The sequence below is a fragment of the Mizuhopecten yessoensis genome, unplaced genomic scaffold (genome assembly GCF_002113885.1).
Source record: "Mizuhopecten yessoensis strain PY_sf001 unplaced genomic scaffold, ASM211388v2 scaffold10847, whole genome shotgun sequence".
NCBI lineage: Eukaryota > Metazoa > Mollusca > Bivalvia > Pectinida > Pectinidae > Mizuhopecten > Mizuhopecten yessoensis.
The window spans coordinates 162,806-180,764 of record NW_018408751.1 but is presented as its reverse complement, the minus strand read 5'-3'; the positions used below and the strand labels follow the sequence as shown (position 1 = coordinate 180,764).

The 17,959-nt window shown below is 37.2% G+C and overlaps 2 protein-coding genes across 2 annotated transcripts; one reads left to right on the top strand and one right to left on the bottom strand.

The window, feature by feature from the left end:
* Nucleotides 1–134: 134 nt before the first annotated feature.
* LOC110462960 (PCNA-associated factor-like) lies at nucleotides 135–5,977 on the top strand. The gene is made up of 4 exons (XM_021517243.1): nucleotides 135–325; nucleotides 1,362–1,442; nucleotides 2,253–2,436; nucleotides 4,011–5,977. Exons 1-4 carry the CDS (start codon nucleotides 280–282, stop codon nucleotides 4,054–4,056), a joined length of 357 nt encoding a protein of 118 aa, XP_021372918.1. The 5' UTR covers nucleotides 135–279; the 3' UTR covers nucleotides 4,057–5,977.
* Nucleotides 5,978–7,338: 1,361 nt separating this feature from the next.
* On the bottom strand, nucleotides 7,339–17,657 carry LOC110462954. The gene is made up of 3 exons (XM_021517231.1): nucleotides 17,449–17,657; nucleotides 11,341–11,517; nucleotides 7,339–9,045 (listed from the first exon to the last, which is right to left on the bottom strand). Exons 1-3 carry the CDS (start codon nucleotides 17,507–17,509, stop codon nucleotides 8,789–8,791), a joined length of 495 nt encoding a protein of 164 aa, XP_021372906.1. The 5' UTR covers nucleotides 17,510–17,657; the 3' UTR covers nucleotides 7,339–8,788.
* Nucleotides 17,658–17,959: the final 302 nt, after the last annotated feature.

Genomic DNA, 17,959 nt, shown 5'->3' with positions numbered 1-17,959 from the left:
CATTTTAACACATTTCCCGAATTAGACGATATTAAATAAACATATAGCTATTATATTTTACAGGGAGAATATACAAATGGTTTATATATATCTGATTGACATTAATAATCAGTAAATAGTTTTTCATTCACACAAAAAAGAAACTTCCGGTGGGTTTTTTCGCGGGAAGTGGGATGTAAACAATAAAATCGCGGGAAAGAGGAAACGAGAGGCGTGGGCTGGAAGCTTGATCCTGACGAACATTTATTGTCTATAACTATTTTGTGAAAAGCAACGATCATGGTCCGCACAAAAGCTGATAGTGGTAGTGCTGCAACGAGGAAAGGTATGATTCGTCGGTGCAAAAAGTAATTACACAGCCGGTGAAAATAAGTGGAGTAGATTATGTGCAAGCACAGTGTCAGAGCTAGGGGCCGCTATAGTTGGGCTTGTAAATCATAATGTGTGCGGTCGTATATCATATATATTTGTTACAAGCCACTGTGGTTCAAGCATGGGAATTTGATAGTATTTTGTCTAGAGAGAAACATAAACAAGTTTGGAAATCTTTCTACTTTCCAGATATTGTCTCGAAAAACTGAGATTCACCAGCTGCCCCCACCAGCTGATTTACAGAAAAATAGTTCTGGAAGTGTAAACAGGCCTAGGGTCGGGATTTCAGATTTTCATTTGTTCAACAGTTGTTCGTTATAAAAATCTTATATACACACTTGGTTATACTGATATGGGTAACAGCACACTTAACAAAGTCAGTGTTATATCCGTACCATACAAACTACATATTTTTTTGCCAAATATGTTCCATATTAGGCATACATTCCTCTGCATTAAAATTTTAGACCACTCTGGTCTCTGTGAAGTATAACATATTGATAAGAAGAAGATACAAATAATGTGTATCGTTTCTCACAAATTTAGCCATCAAATAAAACAAGCCAGCTATATATATACTGGTTCAATTATTATTTAACGTTGACAACCAGTTAACGCGCGCAGATGCCCCAGAATTAATTAAAAGTCTACAGCTGCCAAGTATTCCGACAGCTCTGAAACTTTTGTACACTACATGAAAATTATTACTTAATTCATATCAACAGATTATGTTTGATATGGCACGGATACACTACGTTGGTATATATGGAGCAACTTAAATATCTCTCAGAGTTGCAAAATCTTGGTACTGTATTTTTTTTGTGTGAGGATATAGATGAAACATCCTTTATAGGTTTGCTTAAATTAATGCTTTGATTTTAGTGCACACTTCAGTTTATATACAAATAGAATTTATTAAGATCGAATAATCCATGAATTAATCTGACATTATGAAATATCAATTTTAATTTGTCCGTATTAAATTACAGTTGTAGCTGCCCGAGCCCCGAGGAAGGTGTTAGGCAACAGTGCCAGTGCTGGAGCATCTGCGTCCGGCGATTCTCCTGCAGGTATATATAAAAAATGTGATAGTTATGTCCCCTTGGAGTGAATTGCTTTTCATGGCAGTATTTTCTCTGTGGGATATATATCTGTCTAGTGTCTATTTGTATGCATTTTACTGATAAGTCTCTCACTTAACATTTCGAGTACTGTTCATATGGAGTTACAGGTTTTCAATGCTAATGATCAGGAGTAAACTGCAATTTTGGGGAATTGGGCATAAATATGAACTATTTTCAATTGGGAATGGGCCAGGGCCCATTATCTCCAGAAAAAACACTTGTCAAGTGTAGTTTTTGTTTTGTCTTTTAACAAATAATTAACAAATCTTTCAAACTTAAAACAAAATTAAAGATACAGAAGAAAATTTGTAAGTGCTATTCCATAATTGATTGTATGGGGGAGGCCGGAGACACCTGTATCAATGTTATGTGCGGTGGGGTCAGGATTTCAAATGTCCCTGTCCAAAGCATTGATATTTTAACTAATTTTACAAAACTGTCTGTCAAAATTGATATACAATAGTAAGGTTATATAGTGGAAAGTCACCCGTCAAAATAGGTCACTTTCAGAAAACTGCCTGTCAAAAAGACAGGTGGACGGGTGGCTGGCTATAGCTAATAGCCTTGGTGGGGTTAAAACTCCTCCCGGGATGGTTAATTCTGGAACAGCCCTTAGTCAATCTTGATACTTGTCACTCAAAGGAAGAATCTGAAGGCTTCAATTATCATTTTACAAAATACAAATATGTACATGATAAAGTTTAAATAAAGTTTTGCTGTTGAGAACATTTTTTTTTTTTTTTTAAATTTTAATAGGTAAAGGAAAGTATGCAGGAGGCAACCCAGCTTGTGCAAGACCAACACCAGACTGGCAAAAAGGGATCGGTATGTTCTTAAAAAAGTCACCAAGTAAATCAACAGATGGAACAGAAAAAGAGAATTCCGACCCAACTGAGATAGAAGAGGAGGAAGTTGTGGAAGGCAGCAGTAGTTCTGCAGGGTAAGAATGAGGAGAATTTGACCAATCATAAGCTTGGAGCAAAAACAGTCTTTTCAAAAGCAAATATCCATAGGCTACAGTAAATAAAAGAAGTATTTTGTAATTATTAACTAACTGAAGAAATGTTCCAAACATATCAACTTTCAGATATTAATGAAGCAAGAAAACATTTAGGCCAGACAAAAGAATGTATGTTTCCTGTAACATGTTGGACAAAATTAGGGTAGGTAGGTAGGTAATAAATTATTGTTTAAAAATATTTTAAAATGGTTTGTATAGGAGAGCAGTCTTGTCTTTTAACAGTGCTTCTTTGAAAATTGTCTCGAAAAGTTTAGGGTAGGCACAAACAATTGGGGTAGGTAGTATAGGGTTACTGGAAACACAAAATATGTTTTGCTTGGCTTTGTGTAAAGTTATGATACTCTTGTTCTAACTAACCATATCAATGCATGCCCCTCTGTTTCAACTGATGTTTATAATAACACAATTTGGATTTCCCAAGTTTTTGGCCCAAAGCATCATCGATGCGTCCTAAAAGGACAAAACAGCTGTAGGATGAAGTGTAATTCGTTTTTGTCATACCAGGGGTTTTACCAGGTGTTGATAGGGTCCGGTACAGGGACCCCTTTCCCAATTGAAAAATGACCCGGTATTTTCCCAATTTTAGTCATTATTTTTCCAACTTGAATAAAAAGCATGTTTATACAAGTTTCCAGTCGTTATATCTGCAAAATTCAAAGTATAACCTTCCATGATCCTTCACATACATAAATAACAAAAAAATCAAATTCAATCAAAAAAAACACTGAACATGTATGTGTTTATTTATTGCTTTACATTTTACTGTAAGAAACAGCTTGAGGAAATGTATTGCTATTCACATTGCAGGTTTTATTTTATTTTCCAAACTTATGATATTTTCCCAAACCTGTACATGTGGGAACACTGATGAAATTTCCCAATTTAAGCCAAATGCCGATGATATTTTCCCAATTCCTGCTCAGGGGCCCTTTCCCAAAATAGCTGTCAAAACTCCTACATACTGTATATCTATTACCAAGTTTTTAAGATTCAATCACATGCATGTGTATTAAATACACGTTCATCGTTCATGACAAAATAGTGATATCAGTGTGTCTTTCAATAAAAATTAGAAGTATTATTTCTATGTATTCTGTAACATTTAGTAATCATTTTGAACTGGTTTATTGGGTAATCAACCATTTCACCACTGTAGACCATAATGGACTCATCCAGATAAATGTATGGTAGAGTCTACTAAAGTTACCTAGGGTTGATAGGGTTAAGTAGACACAGTTTTTACTTTACTGATCCTTGATCATCAGACTTCGGCTGTTTAAATCACTGTTTAAAATGAAAAAAAGTTCATGATCTGCAGTTTTATACATTGAATTATAACATTTTTACTTTATATACATTATAATTACCATGGGTGCAAGCTCCTTTAAAAAGGAAACACTCTTATTTTTGAATCACCCTTTTGGTTTTATGTCTAATTTAAATGTTTGAGTTCTCATTTCATTAATTTCAATGGTTATTTCCTTCTTTTTCAGGCCCTCCTCTAGTAATGCTGAAATTGAAGCAGACAGTGATTCATGAAATATTTTGAAGGATCACATGGACTCAAAACACTTTTAAATGTGCAGAGCAGCTTTATACTCGGGGTCAATTGAAATGGCAGCAGCTTTATACTCGGGGTCAATTGAAAAGGCAGCTGGTTGAAACTATGCAAAAGTAGGCGGAGTGAAAAAGATCGAGTGATTGGTCATGTGAAACAAAATCTGTCGGCAAGATTCTGTTCAGCATAGATAATCCTGCCACTTTTGTTCACAATTTTTAAGCGGATTGATGACTGAACAAATTTTTGTGTATAAAATGGCAATCAGTCTCTTGAAACATTGGATGGTGGGATTATGTTTTTTCAATTTCACCAGATCAATATTAACTTAACATCTAAAACCATATCCCATAATTGCCAACATCGCTCTGGCCAAGTGCTGCTATTTTACCTTTATTTGGTCGAAAAGAAATCCAAGATGAGCACCATGTTCTGAAAGTAGTCAAAACATTTCAATTTCTTGTCCAGTTGAAATGAGGAAACAAACATATGTACAGTACAGATCTGGATAGCCCCTTGTATGTATAAAAGTACAAGGAAATATGAGTATTGGAACATGAAGTGGAACATTGTAAACCTATTAACTGGGGGAAAATGTGAAATTAATAATTTCACATCAAAATTTATAGTGCTATCCAATATTTAATTATTTGGAAAGGAGCAAGTTTGTGTTTTTTTGGGGTTTTTTTCTTTTCTTTAAATTGATCCAATTTAATAATATTGGAAAGGTTTACATAAAAAAAATTGATTAGTTATGTTTGTTTAAAATTACAAATACATTAAATTGTCTCATTATTTGTACAATTGATGTTTTAGTCAGCCTGATGTGCAAGATTTTAAATTTGTATCAGAATGTACAAAATGATATATATATATAACATACATGTATGCATGTGAATGTAGGTAAGTTGTGTACATGGATGCTGTCAGTGTATATATGTTTATTGTTAGAATCGGTTAAAAATTTGTTAGAAGGTACGAAAGGGAAAGAAATATAAGATCTAGATGACATACTATTTGAAGTGTTTTATATATAAACATGGGAAGCTAGTTTTGTCCGCAATTATTTGCGGCAAGAAATGTGTGCACAGCATTTAACTGTTATATAGATAATTTGACATTTACCGTTATCCTCATAACAAAATATTTCATTAAAATGAAAAGCTTGATAATATATTACAGAAGAATGTCTGAAACTCATCTGAAGTCTTGTTGTGCATGTAAAATCAATGTACTCAGTCTCTTTAAAATTATCATACTGGGAGATCTTAAATAAATTTAGATTTTTCCAGATCTTTTCCAAAATCAGTTTCTCCACAACAGCTTTGAGGGGGACAGGAGCTGGAAAGATGTGTTTTAAAACTTAAAAGGTCAATTTAAAATAGTTGTCTGGGTGGAAATGCTACATTTTACAATGATACAGATGAAGATCCCCAATAACACTGCCAAAAACTGTTTTCCAGCATTACTACAGCTTTGATAACAAAACAATCATAATTGTTGTACTTGTATGAAAAAATAATAATAATAAATGAAATAAACACACAAGACAACCAAAACAGTGTTCTGAGTGGAATTCGAACCCTGGACCTCAAATTAGAATACTGTCCTTCTTACCGACTGAGCTACCTATGTCAATGGAAGCAAGTTCCCTGGCCAAACTGCTACAGTTGTAGCCAGAATGAATATAAGGGGAGGTTACTGTACATATGAAAAAAGATGTTTCTTCTTTATTGAATGTTATTTTTAAGTTCCGCAACTTCTGTGTGTTGTGTAACGATGAAGATTTAAGTTCGTGTAACTTGTAAAAAACAGTGTCATATACATTTGTATGCCAGTGATATATATGTAGGGCATTTCTGATAAACATGTGTCGTATTATAAATAAAAACATATATTTTAGTTTTGCTTTATTGGTTAAATTTTTGAAAAGATCAGGATTCAGTATATAAAGGGCTTTATGATTTTTTAGAACATTCTTAGACATATAATTAACTTATATATTCTGACTTTTCACATTTTCTCTTTAAACAGGTTCTTGAGTTAGATTTTATAAAATCCACTCGTTGTTTTAATCAAAAGCTGATTTCTTGAATGTTCTTTAAAATTAAGAAGTTTTGTAATTCCAGTGCTAGGATCTTTGAGCTTGGTCATGTGTCATAACCTTGGGCCTGCATATGCCGGCCAGTGATTTTTGCCAAAGCACAGTGTCGTCAGTCTAACTATTTGTTATGAGGCATTATTTGTCTAGTGGTAGGACCCTGGGCTCTTGACCGAAGGGTTGCGAGTTCGACTCTCATCACAGCACTGCCACTGTGTTGTATCTTTGAGCAAGATACTTTACTCCGCTTGTTCCAGTCTACTCAGCTGTAAATGAGTATGTGGTTGGGAAGTGCTAGAATTTTAGAATGCTAGCTGTGAGCGCCGAAATTGCAGCACTGGCTGTATGCTCCCAAGGGAGTTGAGAAAGATATTGGCTGGTTGCAAAGGCCCTATAACCACGGATAATAATAATAAAGCGGTATATAAGAACCTCAAATTAATATTATTATTAAAATCCCAAGATGACCGTCCTGGCCTCCGACTGACCAAGGCATTGTTCCTCGCCTCAAAATTTAACAGGCCGATCTCGAGGCCATTCATGCTTCTGAGAAACAGGACTTTACAGGCCAATGTATTAGATTAAATGTAATGTGGCAGATTTCAATTGTACATAGGATTACAGTCGTCGTCTTAAAGCTTCGCACTGTAGGGAAGAGTGGTAGTTGATGCGATCCCTGGTGGAAGCACACTACTCTCTTTCCTGTTACAGTTCTTACAATATAATATACAATAGACTCTTGCTCCGGTATAATGGTTAAAACTTTTGTTATAAAATTTAATATTTTTTGCCCGAAAGCTGAATTTATGAACATGGGTGCTTTCACACAGTAATTATTAACATTTTCATAATTTGCATAGAAGTTAGTTTGGAGCATTCGAAGCTATACAGATTCTTAAAGGGACAGGGCCTCATAGGGGACACCCCTCCTCCTTATGGGGCAGTCTTATAGTGGAAATAAAGGTCAATTCTTAAAAATCTACCCCTATACTGGTAAGGGATAACAACCAAATTTGGTCTTTAACATTCTGGGGCCAAAACTTACTCCTCCAAAGGTCCATATTTTTGGTTTAAGATACATCATCTGATATATTATTTTCTAATTTGTGCCATTAGTTATTGATATGTTCAGTATAAAACAAATATAACCAGACGAATAACATTTCAGAGAACATTTATTGATATGAATGAATGCGCATTTAAAAAGTTATACATATATAAATTAATAAATACTCTTTACAAGTCGGTAAACGTTTAAACAAAGCAATAAATAGGTGTTCAAAATAATTTTATTATAATAGAAAAATATTGGACAGAAAACTACTTGGACATTTTTGACACATGAATTTGATAATACTTTTTCCTGCTTATGATAATCATACATGAATGACGAAATATACACGTAACAAAAGAAATGAGTCCCAGAGGGCCTGTATTGCTCACCCTGGAAGCATATGTGTATTCTTTTTCTATTCAGCAATTGAATATGAATGAATATTCATTATTTCCAAATAAAAGCCTCTTTTGCTTTCAGCTTTGGGGATCAGCCCTTAACCTTTTTACAATTTTGAATTCCCGCTTCCTTGGAATGTTTCAATGCAGATATGGTTGATATCCATCAAATGATTACAAAGAAGACATCACTTTTAAGTAATATGGCCAAATCAGCCCTTTTTGGCTCAGCCTTCCGAAGAGTCGGTACCAATATGTATTATTTTGAATCCCCTCCACCCGAGAAGACCAAATTGTCTCTTTTGGGTCCCAGCACTCAGCCCCAGGGGGTTATCCTCTCCATTTGTGCAATTATGAACACCGCCTATGGATATTACCTGTGGAATCGGGTTAATTTCTAATCAGCGATTAAGAATCCGTTTGAATGGACGGACGACGGACGCACCGGTATGGTATAAGCTCATCTTGGTCCTTTGGACAAGTTGAGCTAAAAACATATATAAGATACCGCTACAATGAGACAACATTAAAAACTGTTCCATGAATGCCATTAATCTGCTATACATTGTTAATCTAAATTGATTAAAGACTTGAGCAAGCAATACTCCAGAAACACAGTCGGACACTTATGTGAACACAAGATTTATTCGATATATATATATATATGATCTAGTTCGAACTGCTATAACCAATTTAAAATCGCTGGATAATGTTCTCCATCATACTCCTTGGCTGCCAAACTATTTACCCTCCGTGACAATTTAAGGTATTTGAAATCCTGAGAATCCTGTACCTCGGGTCCCACCGCTGCCACCAATTGTAACGTGTGGTTGGGCTCTCGTTCAACCATCGACCATGTTCGTTGTTGCTTAAATATTGTGCGTGTTCCAGGGTTATACCGCATGTGTCAGATTGTCATTTAGGCAGCATTTTCCTCTCATGTCCCTTGGCTACGATAAATGTATGCATTTAATGTCGTGCATTACTAATTTTGCCCGATTTGGTAATACTTGTACTCTTATAAGTGTTGAGTTATTTCAGGATGACATGAATATATGTTTAATCATAAGGTATCGTGAAAAAGACATGACACATCAGAAGAGATTTTCTGGTATTCCTTTACGACCACGGTAACGGTTTTAGTCGACTGCTTTGCTATGTCATGCAAACGAAAGTTTATATAGGCGAAAAACAGGAAACAATAACACAAGTAAAATCATATTTGGTGTGAATCCAGCTGCCGTCGCTGTAGGTCCATTACAGAAATTGCCTCTGCACAGAGATATGCAGATGAGGTAGCCAGAGAGCTGGTAGCCGCACGCTGTTTGATTGTCAGCGGGTAGATCACGAAACTTGGAAAGGGAAGCGGAAAACGAGGTGCCGTCGGAACAACCTCGGATGTATGACACAAGGGCACCTGCAATAAGAGAAATCACAAATCAGTTCTAAAAATATAAATGTTTGCAAAGTTGATTTGATAACGTAAATCAATGCAATCAATCTTAAAAAATGTCCCAAAGGAAATATATAATTACAACGTTGATAATTAATAATGTTCCTTCCAATACAATTTTTATATGCGAGTTAGGCACCCCATAAAAATTTAATTCTACCAAACCATGAAGCCCTTTTCATAAAAAATTCATGTGTAAAGTGAACGTTGGTATTTATCTTTCTTGGTTACCAATCTGAATTTTTTGTTGATAGAGCGCACTTTATCTAAAAATCAAGTAAAAAAATATGCCTTTTTGCCATTCATTTGGAAGTTTTATTCCATTATCTTATGTTTTAGCACGCCTGATCCCTAAAATGTAGAAGAATGTAAAAGAAAATTGTGCACTTCTGCCTTCCATTGTGAATTTTTGTTCAATTTATCTTTCGTTTTGTCCACTAAAATATTCTATTGACGCAGCACACCTTATCCCTAAAACCAAATGGAAAGAAAATTGTGTTATTTTGCCATTCATTACGAATTTTTAGCACCACTTCAATTCTACTAGCAAATATATATGATGATGATGATGCACAAAAATAATATTCAATTCACGTGCAATTTTCTACTCATTATAGGGTCCCCTGTTTGTGATTATTTAGTCGCTTTCGACTACCTGATATGTTTAATGAATATCCTGTAACATCCTTATCAAAGAATATAATTTCATTTTCAAAGTTTTTCATCTTACTATGGACACAAAAAATCAGCGATAGGTTATTAGTCTTATATGGTGGTGAGCTACCAAATGATTCAAATTTTAGGTCACCTGAGACAAAGTCTCAAGTGACCTATTGCGATCGCCTTTTGTCCGGCGTCGTCCGTCGTGCGTCCGTAAACAATTTACATTTTCGACTTCTTCTCCAAAACCCCTGAACCAATTTCAATGAAATTTTGCAGAAACATTCCATGGCCAAACGTCAACCAAAATTGTGAATTATATGGTCCCCAGCTCCCAAGGGCCTGAGGGGCGGGGTTAAAAAGGGTCAAATTGACTATTTCAAAAATACCGGAGTTTATATAGAAAAATCACATTTTGGACCAGCATTTGTTTAATTTCCATTGGAATTAATTTAAACTTGGTTAGCATTATCATTATTGGATAGCAGTTTGATGATATGCACAAATCAGCCAAGACTGAACCCAGGGGCTTATAGGTGGGGCCAAAAAGGGTCGAATTGAAGGAAATTTCAAAAATCTTCTTCTCAAGACCCTGATTTGGTAGAATCAAATACTCTTCATAGATGGAAGGGTCTTAGGGTGCTTTACTAAAATTGTGAATTTCATGACCCTGGGGTCTCACGTTTCCCTCTGGAAAAAGGATAAACTTTACTACAGTTTAATTGTGAATTATATGGTCCCTAGGCCCGAGGAGCGCGGCAAAAAAGGGTTAAATTGACTAAAATTTCAAAAATCTTCTTCTCAAGATCCAGATATGGTAGAATCAAATACTCTTCATTGATGGAAGGGTCTTAAGACGCTTTACCAAAATTTAACTGACTGACAGAACCACTATTTGTACATAGTACGTATACTACCCAGATCTTTCACACTATTTTTGCATTACATGTAGTTCAAGTTACCTTTGTTACAAAATGATTTCTTTTTCATTTGGCAACATCGATAACATCAGTTTTTACATAACTCAGGTGACTGTTAAGGCCCATAGGCCTCTTGTTATATATTCATAAGCGGTTTTGTGTAACGGTGATTCGGAACAAAATGCAAACATTTAAATTAAAGAATCCTTAACTAAACAACTCTTTTCGTAAATGTAAATCATATTTGCACTAAACGTGTATTTCATGATAACACAAAAACACTGCCCGAATTCAAATCTGTATACAGTATTTTGGTGTTTTTAAAAACTTAAATATGATATTTTTCTTTATTTTCAGTTTTCATCATCAACTAGATTGGCCACCATGTTTAGAATATTGAATTATTTAGAAAAAAAATCTACTAGTTTTCTGATTCTAGCCTAAGTTCTCAAAATATGGGGGAGATACTCTAATAATTAATTGCAGCCGGGGACTTCTTCATTGCCACTTAGGGGCTGGTAGCCAGTCTAATCATCATCATCATCATCATCAAATTAAGAAAACAAAATCAATTCAGAAACAAAACTAAAGATTGCTTTTGCAGATCCAATCGCATTTACAAATCCTAAACTAATACAAATGATATATTTCAACACGAGAGAATTGATGAAAAACCTACCTCTGCTTTCTATTTTCTCTATTGAACAATACGTCTCAGCACCACTACAGTTTTTCACATTTGCATTCAACACATTGTCGGTCTCGACGTCGATTCTGGAGTTCCTAAGAGCCTTCCAATTTACTAGGCATGGATTATCCGCACTGGAGGACGCACACGAATAACACATAACGGCGTCTAGTGGAATGAAAAAAGGAAATGTTATTATGCGATGTTTCTTATCTTGCAGACCTTTTGCATGTCTATACACTGCCAAATTCTAAATACTGTAGTATATTATATAAAACAACAGTCTCTCTACGTCTGCGGCATATTGGCATTTGGACTTGATTTCGTGCTTCTCGGCAAACAATAGCATTCCTATATATCAAAAGAGCATGTATAACAATACAATACAATACAATACAACGGTCTTTGCGTATTGCAGAGTTATCTTCTCTTGGGAACAGGTATTGATTGTTACGTCATTGGGCTGTGTGAAAAAATTACGTCGTTTTCTCAAAAATTGATGACGTTTCTCTCATAAACAAGTGACGTAACAATCAATACCTGCTCCCAAGAGAAGATAACTCTGCAATACGCAAAGACGGAGCCTTGACACGTTTGGAGCTTTTACGCACGTAATAAGCATTTTTCTTGATAACTTGAAATTCAGCCACACAGCTACAGCCAACCTCGAGAACTGCTACTTCTTGTCAACAAGCAGTCGACCAGAGACTCTGAGATAGTCGACACTCTGTCTGATAATATGTGGTTGAGTATGTTAGTCTGACAATAACCATTGAGGTCAAGGCTGGTGAAGTATGTTCATTCAAATGTCGTTCCCATTCGTCACCACTCTTTTGGAGCAGGAAGTGTACTTTGGCAATGCATTATTAACTTAATACTTGTAAGTAAATAGTTCAATATGTAATAGATATTCCACGACACGCACCAATCCATTTCCAAGCTATATATAGTCACGATATAGGTATTACAGATTGGTTGTGTTTTTTGTAATAAAATCTGTGACTATACCGGATCAACAATTACGTGGTATGCAGCTGCAGCTATATTAGTTGGAATACATATCAGCTATGAATGCAATGGATGGAGATATGATGTTATCATGATAGTAAGTAGTTACGAAGGTTACACCGACCCTTCCTTTAAGGTATAAATGCTCGAATTGCTTTTTTTGTTATTTCCTTATAAGTTATAGACATAAGTAGAGTCAAATATGTTTTTTTGCAAATGTGATATTTGCTGTTTGATATTATTCAACTTAGGTAATGGATTGTTGTACGGTCGTAAAACAAAAAGTTAACAAAAACACCGACAAAATGTAACATATGTTATTCTTATTTAAGTTCTTCTACTAAACTTATATATGTCCCCAAGTTCCTAATGGAGTGCAATTTGTATACTAAATACTTGTCTATGTCGTGAAATTCTAATTATCTATCCATGTATGCACATACACAATGAACTAAATTACAAATAATCATAATTTACCTACAATTTGTAACACTTTATTTTCAAAAAATACTTCGGCCTTCCTCAGTGACTGTAATCATTGAAGCTTTCAGCCCTAATTCTTTGAAAATTGAATGAATTTTGAATTATTTTATATTTACATGTATGTTTCTCAATACAGAGAATTTCTTTAATTAGTTCATACATTGTTTGTGGAAGTCTCGTTTATTAATTATCTGGGCCTTCAGCTAGATTTTCCAATTAGGGTAAATATAGAAACAACAGATGATACATATACATTACAACATATGAATAACAAAAGATTATACATATGCACAAAAACATGAAACATATGCAAAACTACAGATAATACGTATGCATATCAACCGAATTTACGTATGTGCGCAACAGCAGATACTTCATATAATATTAACATAATAATAATTTGAGGTTCTTATATACCGCTTTATCACAACCTAGTTCGTAGGTCGTCTCAAAGCGGTTCATAAATTATTATCCGTGGTTATAGGGCCTTTGCAGCAAGCTAATATCTTTCTCAACTCCCCGGGGAGCATACAGCTGGTGCTGTCATTTCGGCGCCCATAGCTAGCATTCTACAATTCTACTACTGCCCAACCACGTACTCATGGACAGCTGAGTAGACTCGAACACGCTGAGTAAAGTATCTTGTTCAAAGATGTAACACAGTGTCGTGTCATGACTCGAACCCGCAACCCTTCGGTCACGAGCCCGGCGTTCTACCACTATAGATTACCGTGCCTCATATTCATATCAACAGATAAGACATATGCATAAAAGCACTACAGTAATCAAAACAGTTACGCATTTACAAAAACACATATTTATAATACCCTTATGTATCTTTATGAACAGCAAAGCTCTGTATTATATCTTATCTTCCTTGTCTACAATTGGGTGTTCCTGTAACACGACACTGTCATGTGTGTCTATTTACATACTCTGTATCACTGCAGTGTCTCCTCTGACATTGCCTTTTGTGCATGGACACATAACTAGTCTACGTCTCTCTTGACATTGCTATTTTTCAATATACATATATCCCTATTTAGATCCCGACACTGCCCTAATTTGCTTTCTTAATAATATTATGTACCCATATCCATTGCTATCTCCCTATACACTGTTATATGCCCCCCTTATGTATGTTGTTTCTCTCTTTATACTATCATAAGCCCCCATGTCTATGATGTACCTATCATAACACTGCTATATGCCTTAGTGCGCATGTAGCGCACATCTTTACAATGTTATATCCCCCATGATGTACCATTTTTGAAATTTTCATATTCACCATGTCCTTGCTGTACCCTTCTAAAGTACTGTCATATGCCAATGGTGTGCCCCTCTCGATACTGTCATATGCCAATGGTGTGCCCCTCTCAATACTGTCATATGCTAATGGTGTGCCCCTCTCGATACTGGGATATGCCCATGGGGTGCCCCTCTCGATACTATCATATGCACATTGTGTGCCCCTCTCGATACTGCCATATGACCATTGTGTGCCCCTCTCGATACTGCCATATGACCATTGTGTGCCCCTCTCGATACTGCCATATGACCATTGTGTGCCCCTCTCGATACTGCCATATGACCATTGTGTGCCCCTCTCGATACTGTCATATGCACATGGTGTGCCCCTCTTGATACTGTCATATGTCCATGGTGTGTCCTTCTTGATATTGTCATATGCCAATGGTGTGCCCCTCTCGAAACTGTCATATGTCCATGGTGTGTCCCTCTCGATACTGTCATGTGCCCCTCTCGATGATGTCATAAATCAATGGTGTGCCCCTCTCGATACTGTCATATGCCCATGGTGTGCCTCTCTCAATACTGTCATATGCCCATGGTGTGTCCTTGATATTGTCATATGCCAATAGTGTGCCCCTCTCGAAACTGTCATATGACCATGGTGTGCCCCTCTCAATCATGTCATATGCCCTTGGTGTGCTCCTCTCGATACTGTCATATGCGATACTGTCATATGCCCATGGTGTTCCCCTCTCGATACTGTCATATGTGTCCCTCTCGATACTGTCATATGCCCATGGTGTGCCCCTCTCTATATTGTCATATGCCCTTGGTGTGCCCCTCTCGATACTGTCATATGCCCATGGTGTGACCCTCTCGATACTGTGATATGCCCATGGTGTGCCCCTCTCGATACTGTCATATGCCCATGGTGTGCCCCTTTCGATACTGTCATATGCCCATGGTGTGCCCCTCTCGATACTGTCATATGCCCATGGTGTGCCCCTCTCGATACTGTCATATGCCCATGGTGTGCCCCTCTCGATACTGTCATATGCCCATGGTGTGCCCCTCTCGATACTGTCATATGCCCATGGTGTGCCCCTCTCGATACTGTCATATGCCCATGGTGTGCCCCTCTCGATACTGTCATATGCCCATGGTGTGCCCCTCTCGATACTGTCATATGCCCATGGTGTGCCCCTCTCGATACTGTCATATGCCCATGGTGTGCCCCTCTCGATACTGTCATATGCCCATGGTGTGCCCCTCTCGATACTGTCATATGCCCATGGTGTGCCCCTCTCGATACTGTCATATGCCCATGGTGTGCCCCTCTCGATACTGTCATATGCCCATGGTGTGCCCCTCTCGATACTGTCATATGCCCATGGTGTGCCCCTCTCGATACTGTCATATGCCCATGGTGTGCCCCTCTCGATACTGTCATATGCCCATGGTGTGCCCCTCTCGATACTGTCATATGCCCATGGTGTGTCCCTCTCGATACTGTCATATGCCCATGGTGTGCCCCTCTCGATACTGTCATATGCCCATGGTGTGCCCCTCTCGATACTGTCATATGCCCATGGTGTGCCCCTCTCGATACTGTCATATGCCCATGGTGTGCCCCTCTCGATACTGTCATATGCCAATGGTGTGCCCCTCTCGATACTGTCATATGCCCATGGTGTGCCCCTCTCGATACTGTCATATGCCCATGGTGTGTCCCTCTCGATACTGTCATATGCCCATGGTGTGCCCCTCTCGATATTGTCATATGCCAATGGTGTGCCCCTCTCGATACTGTGATATGCCCATGGTGTGCCCCTCTCGATACTGTCATATAGCCATGGTGTGTCCCTCTCGATACTGTCATATGCCCATGGTGTGCCCCTCTCTATACTGTCATATAGCCATGGTGTGCCCCTCTCGATACTGTCATGTATCCATGGTGTGACCCTCTCGATACTGTCATATGCCCATGGTGTGCCCCTCTCGATACTGTCATATGCGATACTGTCATATGCCCATGGTGTGCCCCTCTCGATATTGTCATATGCCAATGGTGTGCCCCTCTCGATACTGTGATATGCCCATGGTGTGCCCCTCTCTATACTGTCATATAGCCATGGTGTGCCCCTCTCGATACTGTCATTTATCCATGGTGTGCCCCTCTCGATACTGTCATATGTCCATGGTGTGTCACTCTCGATACTGTCATATGCGCATGCTCCCATGTCTTTGTGGTGTCTCTTAACACTTTCATATGCCCAACTGTTCATGCTTAACGCCTCTCGATACTGTCATATGTCCATGCTGTGCCCCTCTTGATACTATCATATTCCCATTGTCTTACAGTACCCCTTTTGACTTTACCATATGCTCCTGTCGCCATGTTGTGTGTCTTTTTACACTGCCATATGTCCCCAATGACCATGCTATACCTCTCTCGACAATGTCATATGCATAGTGTCCATGCTGTGTCCCTTTTGATACTGACATATCTTCTCTACCTGCAACATCTATGCTTCACTATTCTTCACTCTGTTATATGCTCCTATCGCCATGTTGTGTTTCTTTACACTATCCTTTGCCCTAGTGACCCTGCTGTACCCCTCTTTACAATTTCATATGCTCCTATCGCCATGTTGTGTCCCTCGACACACTGTCATAGCCACTATGTCCATACTGTACCCCTTTAGACATTGCCATATACCCCCATGTTTACGTTGTGACCCTCTAACACAGTCATTACTACGTTGGCTATGCGGTACCCCTCTTGATACATCCTCCATATGCATGCCCATGTTGTATTATTTTGTTGATTGATTTTTACGGTTCCATTCATTGTCTTCACAGTTTAGATTGCTTGGTTGGTGTATTGTTATAGGCATTCTCTTGGTAATGTATGTTGGTGCTATTGATTAAGAATAACAAAACATATAGCTATCTATTGATTATTAGGTCAAATTAACCGTAGAATATATATATATATACATATATAACGATAAATAGTTTTAAATGTCCATGTGACGGTAAAAATGTAACTAAAACAAAACACGAAGACTAGTATAATCGGCTAGCGCTTTCGCCCACTTGGGGCTCTTCAAATATATATATATATATATATATATATATATATATATATATCTCGAAACGGACACATAATATGTTTATATGGAAATAATTCCCAAACATCTGTGTAAACAAACTAATCAGACACCATGCACTCTCGTCTAACGTGACACCACTCATATGTACAAAAAATGACATTAACATGAAACGTATTTTGTATTCTCAAAGTGACACTAAAACTATACAACAAAATGCTTGATTTTAATGTAAAACACTTACCTGCAAATCTGCTGATACTCAGTAGAGTAAGTAACACGCAAAACTGTCGTATTTCGAACATGGTTACGTTGTATAAACGGTTAAATGGTGGAACCAGCTTAATACACGTCAACTGACTACCCAACCAGGAAGTTTAAATACGGGTACCGAAGTGCAACCAATCGCACTGAGTATGTCCTATGTCTGTTCGTCTATTGTTACGCTAATATTGGGAGAAGCAGTGGGTTTAAATACACATATGTATGTAATTCAAGAAGAACCGAGGCTCGTTAATGTTAGCTTACCGACCCGTTAACTCAAACGATCCGTTTATTAAAGGATTTGAATTAAATTTAATATTTTTTTTTTTTTTTTATAAAGAAACTTATAAATATCTGTATTTAACATAAAAATGTGTTATGTTTCGTATGAATACAGAAATGTGTCACATAGGCCAATTGTTAAGCAGAGCATGACGTTAGCTCGTGGCTTTTCTTATGGTAATTCCTGAAGTTAAACACACACCCTTCTT